Source organism: Penicillium cosmopolitanum (assembly GCF_028827165.1).
Source record: "Penicillium cosmopolitanum strain IBT 29677 chromosome Unknown utg000003l:1.0-3747932.0:1.0-3751027.0, whole genome shotgun sequence".
In the NCBI taxonomy this organism is placed as follows: Eukaryota; Fungi; Ascomycota; class Eurotiomycetes; order Eurotiales; family Aspergillaceae; genus Penicillium; species Penicillium cosmopolitanum.
This window is the reverse complement of record NW_026622673.1, coordinates 15987-34867: the sequence shown is the minus strand read 5'-3', so window position 1 is coordinate 34867 and position 18881 is coordinate 15987. Positions and strand designations below refer to the sequence as shown.

Here is an 18881-nt window from a genome sequence, read left to right as displayed (position 1 = left end):
GTAGACAAGACGTCAAGCTACCTCTCAGTCCATCTCTGGGACATGGATTGTCTTCGTCAACGAGAGATATGTTCACAGCAAATGCTTGCTTTTGTGTCTCAGTAAGATCATATGAACTACCCAGAACCACACTCACACAAACAGAGAAAGTATCACCCTGTTGGATTGTGGTGGGTGGCTCCAGTGTGAACACCATGTTTGTTTCGTTTCCAGAAAAGCAGCCTGAATGTTCACTACACCATGGCATTGTTTTTGCCGTTCTGGTCTCCACCTGAAAGTTGCTCAAGAAATAAAAGAATAAAATAAAACATGTAGGCTCCTCTAGAAAGCAAAGTACAAGTTATTGAGCCTTGCATGGAACATTGGCAGTAATATCTGTGATTTCCGGCCCCTTAATTTGCTCATCAGGACCGTTAAGTGATAAGAGAACGAACAGGACCCATATAGCATGACCGGCCTCTTTCTCCTTTTATACATATACTACGTGATGAACCGTCATGTATATGAAGAGACATAGTATGTGATGTCAAATGCGAGTTGCATAATATTACACCTCCTCGCATGAACTCGGACTCAAAAAGACGAAGGGGCTTGGAATGGCTAAATCCAGGCATGGCGAAGAGAAACTCTTTGGTCTGGATCGTATATCTATGCAATGAAAAATGTACAAATATGCGGGGAGCAAAGAGAAGGCTACCCAGGTTAAGAAAGCCTGGAACCTGCTATGCCCCTGGAGATCCACACATGGACCAACCAGCAGTAGTTTGAGATTTGGCGTATCCGGTTTTTGAAATGAACAGAGCCCACTTCAGAGTCACCAGAGACTGCGGAAGTGCCTTCCACAAATGACAGACTCCTGGTAGCTTTGCTGACCGGATTGCCCCGTTTTAAGTTTGCCGTAACCGCATTGGGTGGGGCTTAGTGTTATCACTACGAACGCCCGGCCCCACTACCCACTGATCGGTGAGCTATGCTTTTTGTGATTCTTTCCAGCCAATCATTTGCAAACTTGACATGGACTAGCTGAGTTCCTTTCTCTTGGCATGCAGCATAAAAGCCCCGCAGAACACTCGTAGTGACAAGCAAGGCAGGTTCCTGAACGCAGTTATCGCACTGAAAGTATCACATAGCCGTCCAGATCCCCATCGAGGTATACGGATCTTATAAATCACCGAGAACAATAACATGAGCTATGGGTGGCGTAATTGTTCTACTAATGATGGCTACAGTCTCCTTAGGTTATGACTTCCTATATGCTCGATTGAGTTTTTTCTATTTAATTTTGGGACATGTTCAGTACTAGCCAGTACATCAATTCCTTATCCTGACAATAGTTTCCCAAGAGAAGTACTGCCCAGTCCAACTCTTGTCATGTGGGGTGTTTTCCGCTTTTTTAATGAAAACGCGGTTGTCTCAACCTGCAATCATGACGTTCAGTCGGATCCGGCTGGAAAAAGCGCGCTAGAAGCGTCGCTGCATTGAAAGTCGCCACTGAAAGTTGAAAAAAGGGTTCGTCCTTCCGAAACTTTTAGCGACCAGTGCTGAATTGCCAATTACCCCGCACATCATGCCACTTCAAATCATAAGCATCAATCACCATTTAACACCACTGGAAAACTAAATTTCGGTTCTGGCCAGCTGATCAGTTTAATATAGGCCCCTGAGATAACGCGTCAGGCTTGATTGCTCGCGGGTTCCTCGTAATCGCGTGTAAGGGGGTCTCATGCGACAGACAGTATCACCAGAACGTGTAATGTTTAAGCAGTACATCAGGTTAAGCGATATTCGGGCATCTCTCAAGCTATTGAGACTCAAATCAAGTCCAAGCGTTTGAAAAGCCCGCTGCCAAGTGCTTGCAGCAATGATTTGCAGAATCTAGGAATTTGAAACACATAGATTAAGTTAATATCTCAGTACCGGGCCCCTCAGATGCCAACGATGTCTCAATATCCGCCAAGGCCGCTCACAAGAAGTCTGGATATAACAGTGCCCACAAGAAGGATAAATTATACTTTAGACAGAAGTAATGGAGGTTATTTCGAAAAGAGGATTAGCTAAAAACTGATCTCGCAGTCGCCTTCAAATATCTACAGTAGCGAGATGCTGCCCCCATGTTGCATTCGTACCATGCCGAATTATCCAAGTTTATCGCAGCCTGCGCACGTTTGACATCTAAAACGACATTTCTCCAATATTCGACTGTCTGTTTCCGCCCACATGTTACAGGTCCCCCACAGAGCGTCATGATCAGTGGTTCTTCGGTCGCGACGGCAAATTGCCAAACTAGTTTTGAGGTACAAAGCTTGAGGTGATCTAAAAAAGCACGCTTTCAGGTCATAGGGTTCAGAGTTCAGTCATACCGATACTCTATGTCAACTAAATGCTCCAGATCAAGTTAACCACACTGCTGCGTAGAGATACCGGTCTGATAGTACTATTTTGTATTATATGAGATGCCTACGAATGCGTTTTATGCAATGTTATTTCACGTTTCTAGAATGTGATCATGATTCTCCCACATCTAAATCCAAGACTTGCCTACGGCAATCAACACTTCCCACATATTATCACATATAATTCTTTTGCCAAGGTATAGACAAGCAACCGCTTCTAACCGAGCAATGACAGACGAAACTACCGGGCACGATAAATTATGTAAAGAGCCAATGACTCATGCCGATTCCCAATGCATAATGGGGTCCGGTAGGGAGCTACGGGTCTAGAACGGCCTAGCCCTTGCAGGTGATGCATGGTGGGTGGCAAAGTTACCGGACAAAGTTTTACGCGTGAAGCTACTGCTCCACAAGGAAAGGAATTGTCACCAAATCTGCCCTATGTAATTTCAAAATATTCTCAACTTAAGTTTGTTCATTGGAGTAGTGCTCTGACTTTCCTACCATTATCTCCGCCATATCCGCAGGATCCAGGGATGAGAGTAATTACCCACAATGGTACTCCCAGGAGATATCTCTAGGACAATGTCATGGACACATCCAGGTCTACCGTTACCGTTTTTTGAATACAAATAGCCATTATATGAAATGTATAAATCCCCAAACAGAGAGCTTTGACTCCGTCAACTCCAATCCATCTCATCAAAGCCGGCTACACTAGGCCTGTTTCCCTAAATATTTATCTTCTCCTACAGGGATTATATTGGAGACCAGACCAAAGCCTCTGGCCCCTTGATATATTTTCTACTCAGAAAGGTCTTTTTACGCATTTGTTTTAACCAAGAGACATTGCTTGGAAGAGGAAACTTTTCACAAAAATTCCATCGTGACGATGGCTAATAGGAGACTTGATCACACTGGTCTGGGCAAATCCAATATCAAGAGCGAGCAAGAGTCTAGCACCAAACGAGAGAGATTGACCTTGGGAAGCTCTGGACCGAAGAAAGCCAAGAAATCCTCACAGAAGATGATTCACCAACACGTGAGCAATCACCTTGAAGAGAAAGACGAGGAGGCTTCTGAGCCTACATTTAAACTCGAAGAGGCCTTGCTCTCTCCGGAAGAACACGAAAACAAAAGTCTCAGGGCTAGGATCCCTGTAACAGAGGGTCTCAAATACCAAGGAAGAGAAGATATCAAGTCATTCAAAACCCTTGAGGGGGGCCTAATTTACTTCTTCTACCGATCCCGGGTTGATGTCCTCGGGCCTTGTGGCATAAATGATGTTGCGAGAAGTTTCATTGTTCTCCGTCCAACACCCTCGGAAGCAGCTTCGATTCAAAGCGACGGCTCAACGGAGTTCGGCACCGAATTTCGACTACTTGTGGTCCCCAAGAAAGTCTTTCCAACATCAGGCAGGATAAAGGAAATGGGCTTCGTTGAGAGGGCTGGGATAACCCTGGAAGAGCTTGAGAAGACTTTGATTGCTGGAGAAGAGTATAATACCAAGACCTACGGTACAAGAACCACACCGGACGCGACGCTGTTTGCAAAAGGCGTCTACACCATCACCTCGACGCAGCGGAATTCCCATCTTTCATATATTCTTACAAATCCTAAAACGCTTGGTCCAGTCCAGGAAGACTTTGGTCTCCATGCGCAAGGGAGTTGGGTTGTGCAGTCCAAAAATCCGAAACTGTCAAGTCCCTCATACGTTAGTCTTCCTAAGGGCCCGGACTGTCCTGAAAGGTGGGTGTTGGTTTATGAGAGCGCCATCTGCTATTCCCGTTCTATTTACCTGACCATACATGCAGCTTTGGAGAAATATTTGGTTTCTATCGCTGGGTGCCTTTGAAACCTGAGCTCATCGATTATCCCAATGCCCAAATTCTCCTAATCGGCCGGTCTCGTAAAGAAGCCTTTTCCGTTGTACCTGAAGGGCGACGTGAGGATAGGATGAGAGCGGATCAAGAATTGGAGGAAATGGCGCGCAGGAATGACGAGAGAGAAAAGGATTTCCGAGGTAACCATTCATTGAATCTTCGTGACCATTAACAATGTTATTGAGCAACTCTGAATTACCGAATGACTAAGGTCTGCTTCGTCTAGGAGTTGATCCAGTTTATGGAGACTTGGGGCTCCAGGTCCTTCACGTCCCGAGAATTTCTACGGCGTGGGCTTACTGATAGTCTCATTTGTCCGCTATCATTCAATCAATATCTTCGATTTACTCAACTCAAACGGTGGATCCAAGTTTTAAGGTTATGGAAAATAATCTTCCTGGATATTGCTGACAATCCTCAAATTAGGTACTGAAATAGGGGCCGATGGCCCCGACCAGTCCTGTCTGCGAACCAGGAACAGCCACTGGGGGTAGTAGGTAATGGAGAGAGAACACCTAGAGGTTATTTTGAAGAGAGAGGTGTCTGAATTGCTTTCTCTGCGAATGCCAGCACTAAATACATCGCGTATGTCCTATCTTATATCACACCGCTATTTGACGTCTCACATATCCCCCACTTCAGTATGCAGTTTTACGATCACCTTAACGGTCAATTGAAGCAGTCGTATACTGAATGGTATCTTTCAGTGGGCTGTTGGTAGTCTATTTGATGATGACAGTGATCAAGCCTCTCGGTGTTGATCGTTAGTGTGTCTCGTATGCCGTGGGTCACTGTGAACTCCTTCAGAAGATACATGTTTAATCACAATACTTTTTCCATTTTCGTTGAAAGCCTCAGTAATTCCACAATTAAAAGGTTTTAGAAGTCAAAATAATTGAAAGAGAAGTGAAAGCAAGACCCCATATCTCTCAACGATGGTCACAAGTTCAAAATTTGACGGAGCCAACGACAAAAGCCAAGCTTCAACGGGTTGACGGGTTGAGTACCCGCGCCCGCGACCTGACGTTTTCCACAGTCTGAACAGGCAGACCACACACAGTTCAGACAGCCCAACATCAAGCAAGGCTAGCAAAAAAAAAAAAAAAAAAAAAAAAAAAAAACTTAATGATTCTCAGGGATAAAGAAGTAAACGCTCTTTGGTGATTCAACGTTGGGTCATTCACGCTTGAGATTATCAAAACAGGAATCAAAGATTGAATAGCTCCCAGTGTCTCAATATAGAACACCGTAGGTTTGACAGTGTGCCAACACGTTTCTTAACCGTTTCAACTTCACTCATTCTCAGCACAATTTTAACACGTCTCTCGGTGGGCATCTAAAAGTATGTCGGTGCAAATACTTCAACAGGCCTCATTTAGGATAGGCACCGTGTCCAACGTTTGCTACCTAGCAGAGCACGTACGTGATAGGATGATCCGAGAAGTCAATAAGTACGTCCTCTACCCCGGCAATTTGCTCTACAATTCTATCATTTGGCTACGCAGAGAGCAAGCCGTGCGTTTGCTGTACCTGATAAGTTCTTCTCTTGGACTCCTACTGGAATTTGCACTGACATCAATAGATACATCGGGGACCTGAATCAGGACCCGTGAGGATGTGATTACCACCCTATACCACTGCTACCCATAACAGCCGATCAAAGAGAAAAAAGCTTGGTTAGCGTATGTTCTTTGCGAACATCTCTCTCCGCCGTAGCAACCGACTGGGCTCATCTATTGTCCCGCCCCTGGATCTATCCCAGATGCAAAAGGGCGACTTTTCACATAGGTAGGTGGATCTCAGCGCGACCCTATCCGAAACTAGACTAACTACAAAAACTATACGAAACAATCAGATCCGTGCATTTCGTCCAATATACACAGCGTAAAGCCACGGAGCCCTTTCCCGTGTGTTGTGAGTCATGGAATACCTCTCCGGTCTACAAGCTAATGACGGGCAGGAAACCGTTGACAGCGCACCAGAGATAGTAGAACCAGCGGCGCCGTCAGTGCTCCGCGCAAAACCGACTTACACAATATTTCTGGCCCTGTCGATTGAAAGAGGCCTATGCAGTATGTCCTATATTAAATATTGCAACCCAAGGCCGCGGGCCAACAACAGGACGCATAAGCTCGAGAAGTTCGTTCTCCACAATAAAGTGAGTGGAATATCGCGCCTGCTGCTGCATCAGGTCCGATGATTTGTGCTGAGTCTGTGCCACAGCACTAACACTATCGACTTCTCCTGCCGTTATAGCAGCAACCCATCACGAACCGCGAAAACTCTTGTGGCGAGTAAACTATAAACTATTCCGCAGAGTCAGATTAGACCAAGGTGGTGCATCCAGCACAGCTTCCTCGAAGCAACAACCGAAGAGTGCGACGAATCTTGATGCAACGTGGCATGAATGGTGCCCAGATTGCCGAAGAGAATTGGAAGAGATATAGTTGGTAAGCTGGTATGATCACAATCCTAATTGATCATCTGTCTCAAGCGTACACTCGCGGGATTCTTCATGTACAGGTAAGGTACAACACCTCATCCAACTGGATCAATCTTTGCTGACTCGGATCGCACAACAGGAGAACACCCTCATATTCCTATCACTCGAGTCGAATGCGAAGCGAGCAAGATTGCATGCTGTCTATAGCTTCCACACGACTACTGGTGGCATCGAAGATGAGTCGCCTGTGGATACAAATTGTCTACCTCGGCCCTTTGTCCCAGTGGATTTTGTGCATCAAGTCATGCGTCGATGTGCCTGCCTAGTGCAAGACCAACGCCTCAATGAGCACATACCACTGTCTGCGTCTCAGCATTCGAACACCCTCAATGGATAGCCTCCTTATGGCTTGGATTTCTGGGCCTCCATTGGGTGATCCTTTTTCCCTTGGGATGGGATCTGGTGTCTTTCCGAGCTTCGAAATCAGAAAACCACGGATTAATGTTGATGTTTCTATCTTATAAAGTGAGCCGTAACTTCGCAGGCGGCCAGTTTATCAGTCCAAGTCCGCGTACAAGGGAAAGTAGGGCAAAACTCCCGTCGTTTTGAGCCTCATAAGTTAACATTGTCATCTCAGCTACCGATCGAAACGACAAGACCGTCTTATCTTGAGGCACAGCCGAACTTATGAGAGCTTACGACCCATGAACCAGCGTCTGATACAGTCACACCTGTTCCTCCGCATTGCTGAACTGTTCGACGTCTTACAGCGAGCAGAAACGAACCAACCGGAGAAACAGGAAGTTGCACCACGAGGGGCTGTCAGAAGTGTTTTAATATCTCCTATTCGACAGATGGTTGCTGGTTTTAATTCCTAGGCACTCGTGTTTCTACCATCTGCCGTGGATGTCACTACAGTCGATTAGATGTCTCACGGGCTTATGTGTGTTGTATAGTCTAATATGCTGGTTTGCGCTGACATAACAGAGGGTACTTAAGTGTTAATATCACGGTGCCTATTGTTTACTTGTGGGTAACATATAACAGCAGATACCAACCGTCCGTGTAGGCGAAATACATCTTTTAGGATAACGAGTATATAATGGGTTCGGTTGTGGCTTCTCTATAAGGAGAGAGAACCTCCGATGAGCAACTTCAATTGGGCAGGGCTGAACTAGGATCTTGGACTCAAAACATGATAGGCATTTAATCTCGGAGGCAAGAGACACTGATGGATCTTCCTGGTGTCAAGACAGACGTGACACACCAAAAAGAAAAATTATTCTCAACCAAGATGGCGGAGACTTTTTTTACTAAACCTTTCCGTTTCGAGAGATGCTGCAATTCACCCATTCTGATAGTAAAGAACAGCTTTTCCTGCAGAGAACTCGATATGACATAGGACGACCCTGTTCATACTCTCAATTCTGGCGTAGAGCCGATTATACACAGGGTCAAAGAAACAAAGGGTAGTTTTGGCTTTCAACGCCTGAACCAATAAACACCAGCATCACATACCTGCTTTAACTAAAGCCCACTGTAATTTACATATCGGTTTGATGTTCCATATGCTATCCATACTGTTCAGAGGCTATCCTGGAGTGTCGATAGAGCGCTTTAATGTTGTGCCACTTTCTGAATATATTATCAGGATCATACTTCTTCTTCAGCCCCCTAAGTCGTGCGAGGTTATGTCCAAAAATTTCCTCATTGGGCAAATCATTCCTGCGATCTTGTTAGTTGAGATACTTTTTTGTGCCAGATGCGTCAAAATACCCGCATAGTTCGCATATACTCCTGTTCCGTGCCTGGTTATGTTATAATCGGGGCGGACTCGGATTCCTGCCCGTGTTCCAATCCGGCTCATCAGATCCGTCTGCAGCGAGTGTATTTTCTTGTCCAGATGAGAGTCGTGCCATCTAAATAGAGAACTGACATTATAATAAGGACCACGACTGGCAAACGCGGTGGCATCGTTATGAATCTTGGCGACCTGTGTATTTGGCAGAAGCTCAAAAAGTAATACGCTGTCCCTGGCCAGCGGAAAATCCCTCAAGATGCCGTCGAACTCGTGGTATATCGATACGACAAAATTAGGATCTAGAGGGAGAGTGATATTTGATCCTCGCAAGCTTTTCCGAGGACCCACTATTTCATCGACAGGAAACGTAATATCAAATCCCTCAAGGCTTCTGCGGCGCGACATTGTATCCATCGCGTTCAACATTCCGTTCAGACTATCGTAAGGAAGCATTTGTGTCTCGTTCACCATCGGGTCCAGTGAAAGCACCGGGAAAAGAATTGTTCTGCATCAGTTTGATTCCCATTATAGAAGACAACCACCAAGATGGAGCGCTCGCCCATTGAGAGCGACGAGGTGAACCCAAACCAGAAGCCCTGCATACCATCGGTGAGAGTCTCAAATTGGTTCACAAAATCAACAATCCTGGGTAGTTTGTCCGCCGAGAAAGAAGAGTCCCAGCAAATACAGGGTGGTTCTGTTGATGGGCTTGGAAACTCATCTCAATAGCCACTCCAAAACTCTGACCGGCACCTCTAATAGCCCAAAAGAGGTCCGAATGTTGCTCTTCTGAAGCGGTGACCACGCTGCCATCAGCAAGGATCATCTTCGCCGAGAGCAAATTGTCAATCGCCAGGCCATACTGGCCAGTCAACCATCCATAACCTCCTCCCAATGTTGCTCCTGCTGCCCCAATGTGGTTCAGTGTACTTCCGACAACTGCTAGCCTGTGCTGGGCTGCTGCAACGTCGATATCCTCCCACAGAGCCCCGCCTTGGGCAGTAAGTACTTGCGATACCGGATCCACGTGGACCCTTCGTAGATAGAAAAGGTCCAAGACGATACCTCCACGGGTCGTGGAGGCTCCGCTGGTGGAGTAGCCCCCGCCTCTGACTGCGAAGGGAATTTGATGGCATGCGGCAAAGCGGACGACTGCAGCTGCTTCGCCGGCGGATGTGACCCGAACTACGGCACCCTAAAAAGTATCAGTGATTGCATTTCAGTATCATTTTGGTAACGACAACTCACAACTTGTTCATCACAAGAATCACTCCATTGTTTAATGCCGTCACCGTATCCGTCACTTCCCCACGTCAAGATTTCGGCGGCCGTTCCTTCCAGTTCCTTTCTTAACCTCAGGATAGTAGATAATGGTAAGAAGGGCATAACGAAGATTGATCTGCATTTAATTATGGTAGACCGAACTGCTTGTTAGTCTCGTTGCGCGGGAGTGAGGTATATCAGATGATTTCGGAATGACGTGAGTGGCAAAAAGACCATCCCATGGTTCGTTCCCAGCCGTTGGTTAAGGAGGCGATATGACACTGAGGTTACAGTTTCTATGTGATGTGATGACAAAAATCGGAAATCAACCGTTCTCTGCTTGAAAATACATTTTCATTTTCATTTGTTTATTGAATTTCTTCATTTTTTTATTTTTTTCTGTTTTCCTGGCGAGTTCCTTTTGGAGTCGAAGCATAAATACTGCTTGAACTGGGCCCTATGACCTTTGCACCCTGCCCTTGTTATCCAACAATAATACCTCATTGAAAAATTCGCTGTGCTATTTAATTAAGAGACTGGTAGTTGATTAACTAGGCCTTTATGATTTTTATCAAATTAACAGGTCCTTGAATCCGGTAAGGGGGCTTATTGTACGTGGGTTATGATTGTGTATGACTGTTGCTCAAGAGTTCCGTGGGATGGCTGACAAATGACGTAGCGATGACAGGTTTTTCATGAAGGCATAAATGGAACTGACAATTTCAGGTAGTTCCTCAAGGCTCTGGATTACTTAAATAACCTATTTGCATCGCCAGAAGGTTTGATCCATGACGTTCCAGCCAGGTCCAACAAGTATTTTGGTTGATCTCAGGATTAATCCAATTTCTGTCGGCCCTGACTTGTCGCTGGCAGTGAAGAGACATGCGGTTTCTAAAGAGCGACCATTATTTTCCCCTACGTGATGGACACCAAGAACTTTGTGCTCTTCTATATGTTTTTCTCTGGTTGTATTAATATTGGCCATCGAGATTTTTCTTTCTTTCCTCGTGTATATGATTCAGTTCAATAGGGATAGTCCCTGTCTGTTTTCAATGGCCCAGTTTCGCTCAACATGTCAAATGATATGTTCTATTCGGGATTGTTGCGGAGAGCCCCCCCCTTGCGTCGGGTCCACGATATTCCGTGCTTATGATCGCACACAGATATCGCTCGTATATCCTCTCCTTCGAAAGGAATATCGCCTTTTCGAGGGGGAGTTGCGCTCTCTTCGCAACGGTTTTCTTCCCGCCCACCGCAGAACCCCTCATTATGTACTAAGTATGCTTCCGCATAGTTTTGCTTCCTCCTAAGAATATACGGAGTGCTACGGGCCCGCCTGCAGCCCTCACGACGCTGTAGCCTTTTGCCAAGGAGACCTACACCACCATGTTCAGACTGCAGGTGCCCCGTATGGGCCAAAAATATCTCACTCGTCTCCATTTGTAGCAGTGTAGCAATGGTTGGAATAGATAATGTCAATAACTTGAATTCAATTTTAGCCGACCTTCAATGGTTAAGGCTTACTATCAGGATTAGACTATACATATCTACTGAGTCGTGACTGCGCAGACTGACAGCAATACAATGATCATACATATACTACAAGAAAAAACAGAACCCTGAAATTTCTCTAACACGGACGCAGGTATTAGATCCCATATATCAAGATAGCAGGTCTGGTCTCGGTCGTTTGTCCCTCCCAATACACGCAACATTCTACCTTTAGACACGAACATCGTCGCCAACCCTTCGCTCATTGATTCCACGGTAAGCAAAGTTGGACCCAATATATCCAAACAACAGGCCTCGTTCTTGATCGTTCTCCCTATAAATTGGGTTGCATGCAACTTCGCTTCAGAACGGCCGTCCCCACAAACTTTCCCTCATATATTCCAGTGTTTCGCTTCAATACCATTACAGACTAACGCAATTTTCATATGTTTCAGCCGCCTCCACACGAAAGCTTTATTTCTCGACATACAGTTGCAGGTTATCGGCCTCATTTGAGAACAAATTCCTGCCTGGACAATAATTCGACTTACAAACACCTCGACCGTTACCATTTTGTGGGTACAGTACAGTGTAACTGAACTCGAACCACTAACATCACTTTAGTGTATATAAGTCGGAATGTCAGGCCTTTTAGAAAACTCTCAGCCCAGGATAGCAATCGTTATTCGGGATGTAGCCTACCTAGCCGATTACCTTGAGTATGAATTTGGTTATCAGGAAGTACCGGTATCAGGCTCTGCCATCTGTGATTCTATTATAGTCAAATTGGAAAGATACTGTAAGATTATCTAAAGAATATCACGGGCTTAGCATTCTCGAAGGAGATTCATTGTTGTGATATGAGGCTGGTTCAGATCGGGAACGAAGCCGCACCATCGGAATTAGTTCACGAGAGATCTATACGAAGTATCTAATTGATTGTAATTTATGATCAATTTGATCTTCTCAAAATATATATAGCCTCACGTATTCCATTTGAAATAACAACAATCAATCCATACCTCTGAACTACAACAAGACTGACGATTGTTTTTGGACTCTGGAGGAAAAGCCTCAACCTTGACTAGGACATTATGTTCGGCTAATTGAAAATGGACCAGGATGCCCAAGAATGCATCTTGTTTAGGATAATATGAAGTGTATTACTTTTGTGTAAATCTTTCCTGTGAATGCTCCACAGTTTATAATTGATCAAAGACAACGGTTTTACTCTGGGCCCTATACATAGAACCTGTATCAGTTAGATTAGCGCTGGCAGACTCTTCAGCCGATGAATAAAAGAGCACGGAGAACTTTTTGCCAGACAAACATGAGACAAAAGGCAGAATGGATGGGAGTAAAGAGACCGTTTTCGGCAGATACAATCCGCACCACCTAAACACAAACAAATTGAATTCAATTCACTTAGCTATCTACAAGCAAATCAAAAACATCCAAGAGAAGACTTTGCTTTGCTTCAGGCAGTGACTTTGGGAGCCCCATTAATTGGTAGACTGCGGTCTGAGCTCCCCGTACACTGTATTCCAAGTTGAAGGTTGGGTCGTGTGGAATCTCAGCAAATATACCAACAAGTGCAATGTTGGTAGTTTCAGGCGGTATGACCTCTGGTCGATTCTTTGGATACCTAGGCAATAATGCTGAAGTTGCCAAGGGGAAAAAACAAGGAATGGTAATCGACTTGGGAAGGAGATTCTTGATCGGAAAATTCAGGTGGGAGAGCAACTCAATCATGATATCCCTTCCAGCGCATTTGGTCATTGGTTTGTCAACAAAATTCCCAATCTTCTCAGGCCGCAGCCCATATCCCCAGATGACATGAGTATTTGGCGGCTGAGTCGAACATACTGGCTGGTGAGGAATACTGATACTAAGTAGCCAGTTGCTATCGGGGAACAAAAGAAGCGCACCAGACCCAGGAACATCATGGGTCAGCACGCAATAGAGACGCATAAACTCTGAGCCATGCAGTGTTACAGTGAATGTAACTAGTGTAGACTCTTGAGGGTGCGAATTGAAATTTAAAGGAACACCAAACTTGGTAGACTTCTGCGCGAGATGGATCCATAGTGACCAGTCCTCATAGTTGAAATCATTTGGAACAGAAGGCTGAAGGGGGGATCCAAGTTGCTTCCCACCTGGTGGCCTGAGTGGGGTGACCCAATAGTGACAATCGCAACATCATTGGGATTCAGAATGACAATTCGTTCTCTCTCATTTTGGCGGATAACGATACCAGTAACAGTGGTTGGTTCACTTGAATTGTCGTCCATGTCAAATCGAATATCGATAACTTTTGCATTAAAATTAAAATTAACACCTTTCGATCTGAGGTATGTCGAAATTGGCAAGATGATAGATTCGTATAGATTAAACCGAGTGCGATCCAATGTCCTGACATCATTGAGTGAATGAATATTGGGAAGATGTTTGCGAAGACATCTTTGGAATTCAATGACACTGTACGAAGGTCGCAAGGAAAATCTACCAGTGAGCGTGAGTCAGTGAATGGAGGTTGTTCATCATAACCCAGCAAACTCACGTAGTGGACCATAAGACCCAGAAGTCAGTAGCGAAAAAGTCATTACCGAAGAAGTGCTGGATCTGATTATGTCCTAACAAATTTTCGCTTTCCACCAGGACTTTGAGGAGCTGAAGCCGATTATACGGCCCGATCGAGAGGTGAGCACCACCGGATCGCTCACACTTTCCTTCTTTGTTTCTCAAAAAACGAGTCTGGGCTTCCATTCCAAGCGAGAATCTTTCACTCAATTCAAAATCTCCGACTGCGTCCAATAGAGATTTACCTGAAACTCGAGCACTCGGGACCAGAGACAACAAATTCTCTACCGATTCATCATTGAAGTATGGTAAACATCCGGGGTGCAGGACGAAGCCGTGATTGGCATCTCCAGAGCTCCTGATTCCTCCTCCTGTCTCGCCATGGTGGCTAAGAATATTTATGTTGCATCCTGGTAACCCCGCATCGTGAATAAGATGAACGGCAGCAGTAAGTGAAGCGATGCCACTGCCAACCAGCCATGCTTGCGTACTTTCAGAGTCACGAACAGGTAAACTTTTAGCATTCATTGTATTTTTGCTGTGATGGTCCTAGGAGGATTGAATAAAAACAATATGACTGGTATATCACGGCACAATTTAAAATGCCCACTCCCCGCCCCATGCTTACTCAATACAGCTGTACTGCTCCCTCGATTACATCACAATGAACAGTTAGTACCAAGCCATAGGTAAATCAAAATCTACTAAACTTGTGGGAGTGGCATGACATGAAGGTGGTGACATCAGCAAGCGACCTGGATTGCCGAAGCCGAAAGCTGAGCCGCTCAGTGGATGAATCCGAATTCAAACCAACCCGAATTCAAGCCCCCGCTTGATGTTGCGGCAACCAGGGGCTGAGTTAGCGACATGACTGTAGTCAACCACGGGATAGGTATATCAACATGGAGAGGGAACATGGTAGCTCGGGTCTCTAATTTGGGCTTTTCACCGAATGGAGCAGGAAGTGGCGAAATTTGTATTTATAATTGTTGTAACGTAAATACACCACTGCGTAACAGGGCGAAAAGACAGTACAATGATATTCAAAGTAGGAACCCCTAACCCCCTAGTCCTGATTAGAAGGGACTAGACCGCTCTATACTTGCCTTTATTCAAGTAAATATCTCGAATTTTCAATTCTATCCATAGGCGGCTGACATTCCATCGGCTCAAACTCAAATTTCCGAATATCCAACGTCCCAAGCCAACTAGGGGGATTGATATCGATCCCAGATGAAGTAGTGGCTTATCCCTCTGTTCACTTACTGGGTAATTAGGTAATGGCTGGAAGATGCTTGAGAACACTCGCGATCGAAAGTATAGCCGGAGCTGTCCGTGATGTCCAGGCCTAGTTAATGGATGGACCCATATTTGGTCGCACTATCTGTACTTTGTTGGTAGGCGAGTGATGACGTATTCTCCTAGATCTGAGTTAACTTACAGGATTATTTATGTAAAGGCCATGACCAGAGTCATCAGGTCACCTTTTTATTCCCTGACAGCCTGTAGCAAGATTTCAGGAAATTAGTATATGTTAGCTTTCCACACAGGACCATATTTATGAAAGGCGTATTATGAAAGATGTCCTCACATCCATGTCTTATCGTTGTCTCGAATCGTTTACCCATTAAAATGAAGAAGCTCAGAGAGCGGAAGTTACGAATGCTCTCAATCAACTGGCGCAGCGGCCCTAACGAAATCGATGCCCTTCCGTTGGTTTGGATGGCCAGGGCTTGGGATACCTCGGAAGGACGAGGAGCTTGTAACTCAGAAGGTAGCGGAATACAATGTGCTACCCATATTCCTGGATAGTGATTTGGCTGACAAGTACTACAACGGATTTTCAAGTCAGTTTCCACTTTTTCCCTGGTTTATATGAGCAGATCGTCAGCTGCTAGACGATTGCGACTGCATAAACTATATAGATGCTTGTGTTGACATTTTATGCATAGATTCCACTTTGTGGCCACTCTTCATTACCAACTACATGAAATGAGTCGTATTGAAAAGGCTGCCTGGGATGCCTACTATGACGTTAACCTCTTTTCGCCAAAGTAATCATTCCACAGCTTCATGACGGGGATTCCATCTGGATTCACAATTACCACTTTGATGCTCCTTCCGCAGTTCCTTCGCGAAGGTACACGACAGTCAGGTGTTGAAGTCAAAATCGGATTCTTCCTACATACCCCTTTCCCAAGTAGTGAAGTCTCTAGAATCCTACCGATGAGGAAACAGATCCTCACAGGCTTGTTACATTGCGATCTTGTTGGGTTTCACACCACCAGTTACGCAAGGCATTTCCTGAACAGTTGCTCTGAAATCTTGTGCGTTGCCGCTGCATCCACCAACGTAATCCATTTTCGCTGATGTTCAGTTATTTTTTATCAGGGAAACTCCTACTTGCGCGGGCTACGTGCAGTTTCACGAAGCGAGTGTAACTGTGGATGCCTTCCCAATCGGTATTCAACCTGAGCGCTTCGCAGAAACGCTCCAAAAAGGAAACGTCCAAGATCGAATCCGGATGCTTTCAGCAGAGATACCAAGGGCGAGATTGATAGTCAGTGTCGACCGTTTGGACTATATCAAAGGCATGCCACAGAAACTGCGCGCGTTGGAAACCTTCTTGAGTCGCTATCCTGAATGGGTTGGGAAGCTCGTTTTGATGCAAGTTGCTGTGCCAACAAGAGAAGATGTTAGAGAGTCTCAGAGTCTCCAGACAGAAGTCAATGAACTAGTAGGCAGGTTAAATGGAAACTATGGTTAGTTCGTTTGAGTTCCTGGAGCCCAAGGGATGTGAAGTGCGCTGATCTGTCTCAAGGCTCAATTGAATTTTCGCCAGTCAACTTTCTATACAGTTCACTTGATTTCGAGGAGATCGTGGCACTCTATGCCGTCTCAGATGTCTGCCTAGTCTCATCTACACGTGACGGTATGAATTTGGTATCATTGGAATATATTGCATCCCAACGTTTGAAACACGGATGCCTAGTACTATCTGAATTTGCTGGTGCGGCGGAGGTCCTCGACGGAAGTATTATCTTTAATCCATGGGATATTGACGAATCTGTTGATGCTATTCATATAGCACTTACTATGGGAGAGAAAGAAAGAGCCGAAAACTCTAAGAGGCTAGAAGAGGTATGTAATGCGAAACACTAGGTGAGTGTTATGCTTTTCTGTATTCTGGATATTAGCTGACCCAAGCACTCTTCTAACACAATAACTAGTGCAAATTGGGGCAAAAGGTTTACAGATTGCCTCAAGAAAGCATGAAAAACATAGGTGGTAAGTGGTAGATGAACCAGAGAGAGTGAGCATTGTGCTTTGAGGAGAGGAAGGAATAATCTGGGTCAGTTACTACTGATATTCTTATCATTAAAGGTAGCGAATTGTCTCAGCTGGAACTTCCTTGGTGCGAGACTTTTATACTTTCAATTTAATATGTACATCCCTATATCTGGGTTTGAACCCCATAGCCGAGGTTGAACTGACGCCAGAGCAGCCGACCGTTCTCATTCTCACCTGATCCCTTTATTGGCCCCTTCCATAGCGCTAATCAATATGTAATAGATATCAGTGGAGGTTCTTGTAGAAATGGCAACCACGTATCTCGCCTAGCTCAGAGCCATGTTTATAGAAGTTGACACGGCGCATCGTTGATGTGTTGACCTCTGGTAACTGTGCCGCGGATGTTGAAACGATGGTGACACTGAAAAAATCGACCTTGGCATAATTGATCATTAAGAGCGAAATTGCGGTGCCAACAAAAGCAAAATAATGTCAATGGTGAAATGATTAATACACTGCATAACCTGAGGGCCAGTCTTTTGGGGCCTCACAATACTCAAGGGTGATCGAAGCTGTGCCAGCGACAAAGCAGGCCGCAGCACTATAAATATTCCATGTAGATCTCTTTTGCCACCTGAACAAGCCACTCTCGAAACATTCCCTAGTCAGCCCTGGTCACCCTGGGCAAAAAATATAATAAGTTTCTCCCCCGCTTCACCAGGATATACATTAGAATTTATGATGCGCCTACATCCACATACATTTTATCTGTTATGGACTAAGCCTGAACTCTCATATGTACCTATGACCGAACTGACGCCTGCTGCTCCGCCTCTGGCTTGTCTATTCTCAATGAAAAACAACGCCTATGGTAGGTAATAGTAGCTGTCAGTCACTTGAATCGATGCTGGTGTGAAAGATACTTTGGATCAGCCCTGTTTCGGCTGTTCCCTCACGAACCCAATCGACGTACCTTGCCAAGGCTTGGAAATCCAATACAGGCTGCGAGAATAGTGCGTTATGAAGTGCCTCCTTGTACTACAGTACCTACAAAGCCTTGATGATGTCGAGCTACCAATCCAGCGAGCAATCGACTCTGCAGGTGAGGTCCAACGAAATCAGACAGACACAAGCTGGGGGTATCCGGTTGGCACGTAATGCATTCTGATATGTGGGGCCTATAGTGATTGCATTCTATGCGGTATCGACACAGTTCCCCTTATATCGACAATAATGCAGCTAGGGTTCCGAAAGGAATAAAGGAATGCGAATATACGACATATTCATATTCGCACTCCGCGAATATGAATATATGAATTTTTTATTCGCGCGAATAAACGCCGTATTCATATTCGCATTCATATTATTCATATCGTGAAATTTCTCCGCATTAATACTTTGTCCGGTAAAGCGGTTATCGTATTACCAAAATGCGCTTAGATGTCGATTTCACAATGCCATCACTTCATCAGCAACGCTGGACTGTGAATCTCCATTGCGAATATCTGTTGGAAGGTACAACCCGCTCATGTAGGATTTGACCGGTATGATGTGCCGTAGTTGATCTTTTTGAGATATGATACTCATTCGTAAGTGCCTATTCATAGAAACTTGACACGACCACAAAGATCCGTGAAGGTTATATATATCTAACAGTGCAATTGCGAACCAACTTGGGCAATGAATTGAATAGATCTGCTCATTCTCCCGGTTCAAGTTCAATCCATTTCAAACTC

The 18881-nt window shown here is 45.0% G+C and overlaps 5 protein-coding genes across 5 annotated transcripts; 2 read left to right on the top strand and 3 right to left on the bottom strand.

Annotated features, from left to right (window-relative positions):
• Positions 1 to 3285: 3285 nt before the first annotated feature.
• Positions 3286 to 4448, top strand: N7509_000244 (BTB domain transcription factor; the record flags this gene model as incomplete). Its single annotated transcript, XM_056624891.1, has 2 exons — positions 3286 to 4142; positions 4208 to 4448. 2 exons carry the CDS (start codon positions 3286 to 3288, stop codon positions 4446 to 4448), a joined length of 1098 nt encoding a protein of 365 aa, XP_056493473.1.
• A 3842-nt stretch (positions 4449 to 8290) lies between these two features.
• On the bottom strand, positions 8291 to 8973 carry N7509_000243 (uncharacterized protein; the record flags this gene model as incomplete). The annotated part of the gene is given in 2 exon segments (XM_056624890.1): positions 8291 to 8451; positions 8469 to 8973. The coding sequence occupies 2 exon segments, from the start codon at positions 8971 to 8973 to the stop codon at positions 8291 to 8293; spliced, it is 666 nt and encodes a 221-aa protein (XP_056493472.1).
• An 11-nt stretch (positions 8974 to 8984) lies between these two features.
• On the bottom strand, positions 8985 to 9906 carry N7509_000242 (FAD-binding oxidoreductase; the record flags this gene model as incomplete). The annotated part of the gene is made up of 3 exons (XM_056624889.1): positions 8985 to 9217; positions 9238 to 9715; positions 9769 to 9906. The coding sequence occupies 3 exons, from the start codon at positions 9904 to 9906 to the stop codon at positions 8985 to 8987; spliced, it is 849 nt and encodes a 282-aa protein (XP_056493471.1).
• A 2793-nt stretch (positions 9907 to 12699) lies between these two features.
• On the bottom strand, positions 12700 to 14382 carry N7509_000241 (oleate hydratase; the record flags this gene model as incomplete). Its single annotated transcript, XM_056624888.1, has 3 exons — positions 12700 to 13401; positions 13431 to 13776; positions 13835 to 14382. 3 exons carry the CDS (start codon positions 14380 to 14382, stop codon positions 12700 to 12702), a joined length of 1596 nt encoding a protein of 531 aa, XP_056493470.1.
• A 1545-nt stretch (positions 14383 to 15927) lies between these two features.
• On the top strand, positions 15928 to 17153 carry N7509_000240 (trehalose-6-phosphate synthase; the record flags this gene model as incomplete). Its single annotated transcript, XM_056624887.1, has 4 exons — positions 15928 to 16181; positions 16246 to 16616; positions 16676 to 16995; positions 17085 to 17153. 4 exons carry the CDS (start codon positions 15928 to 15930, stop codon positions 17151 to 17153), a joined length of 1014 nt encoding a protein of 337 aa, XP_056493469.1.
• Positions 17154 to 18881: the final 1728 nt, after the last annotated feature.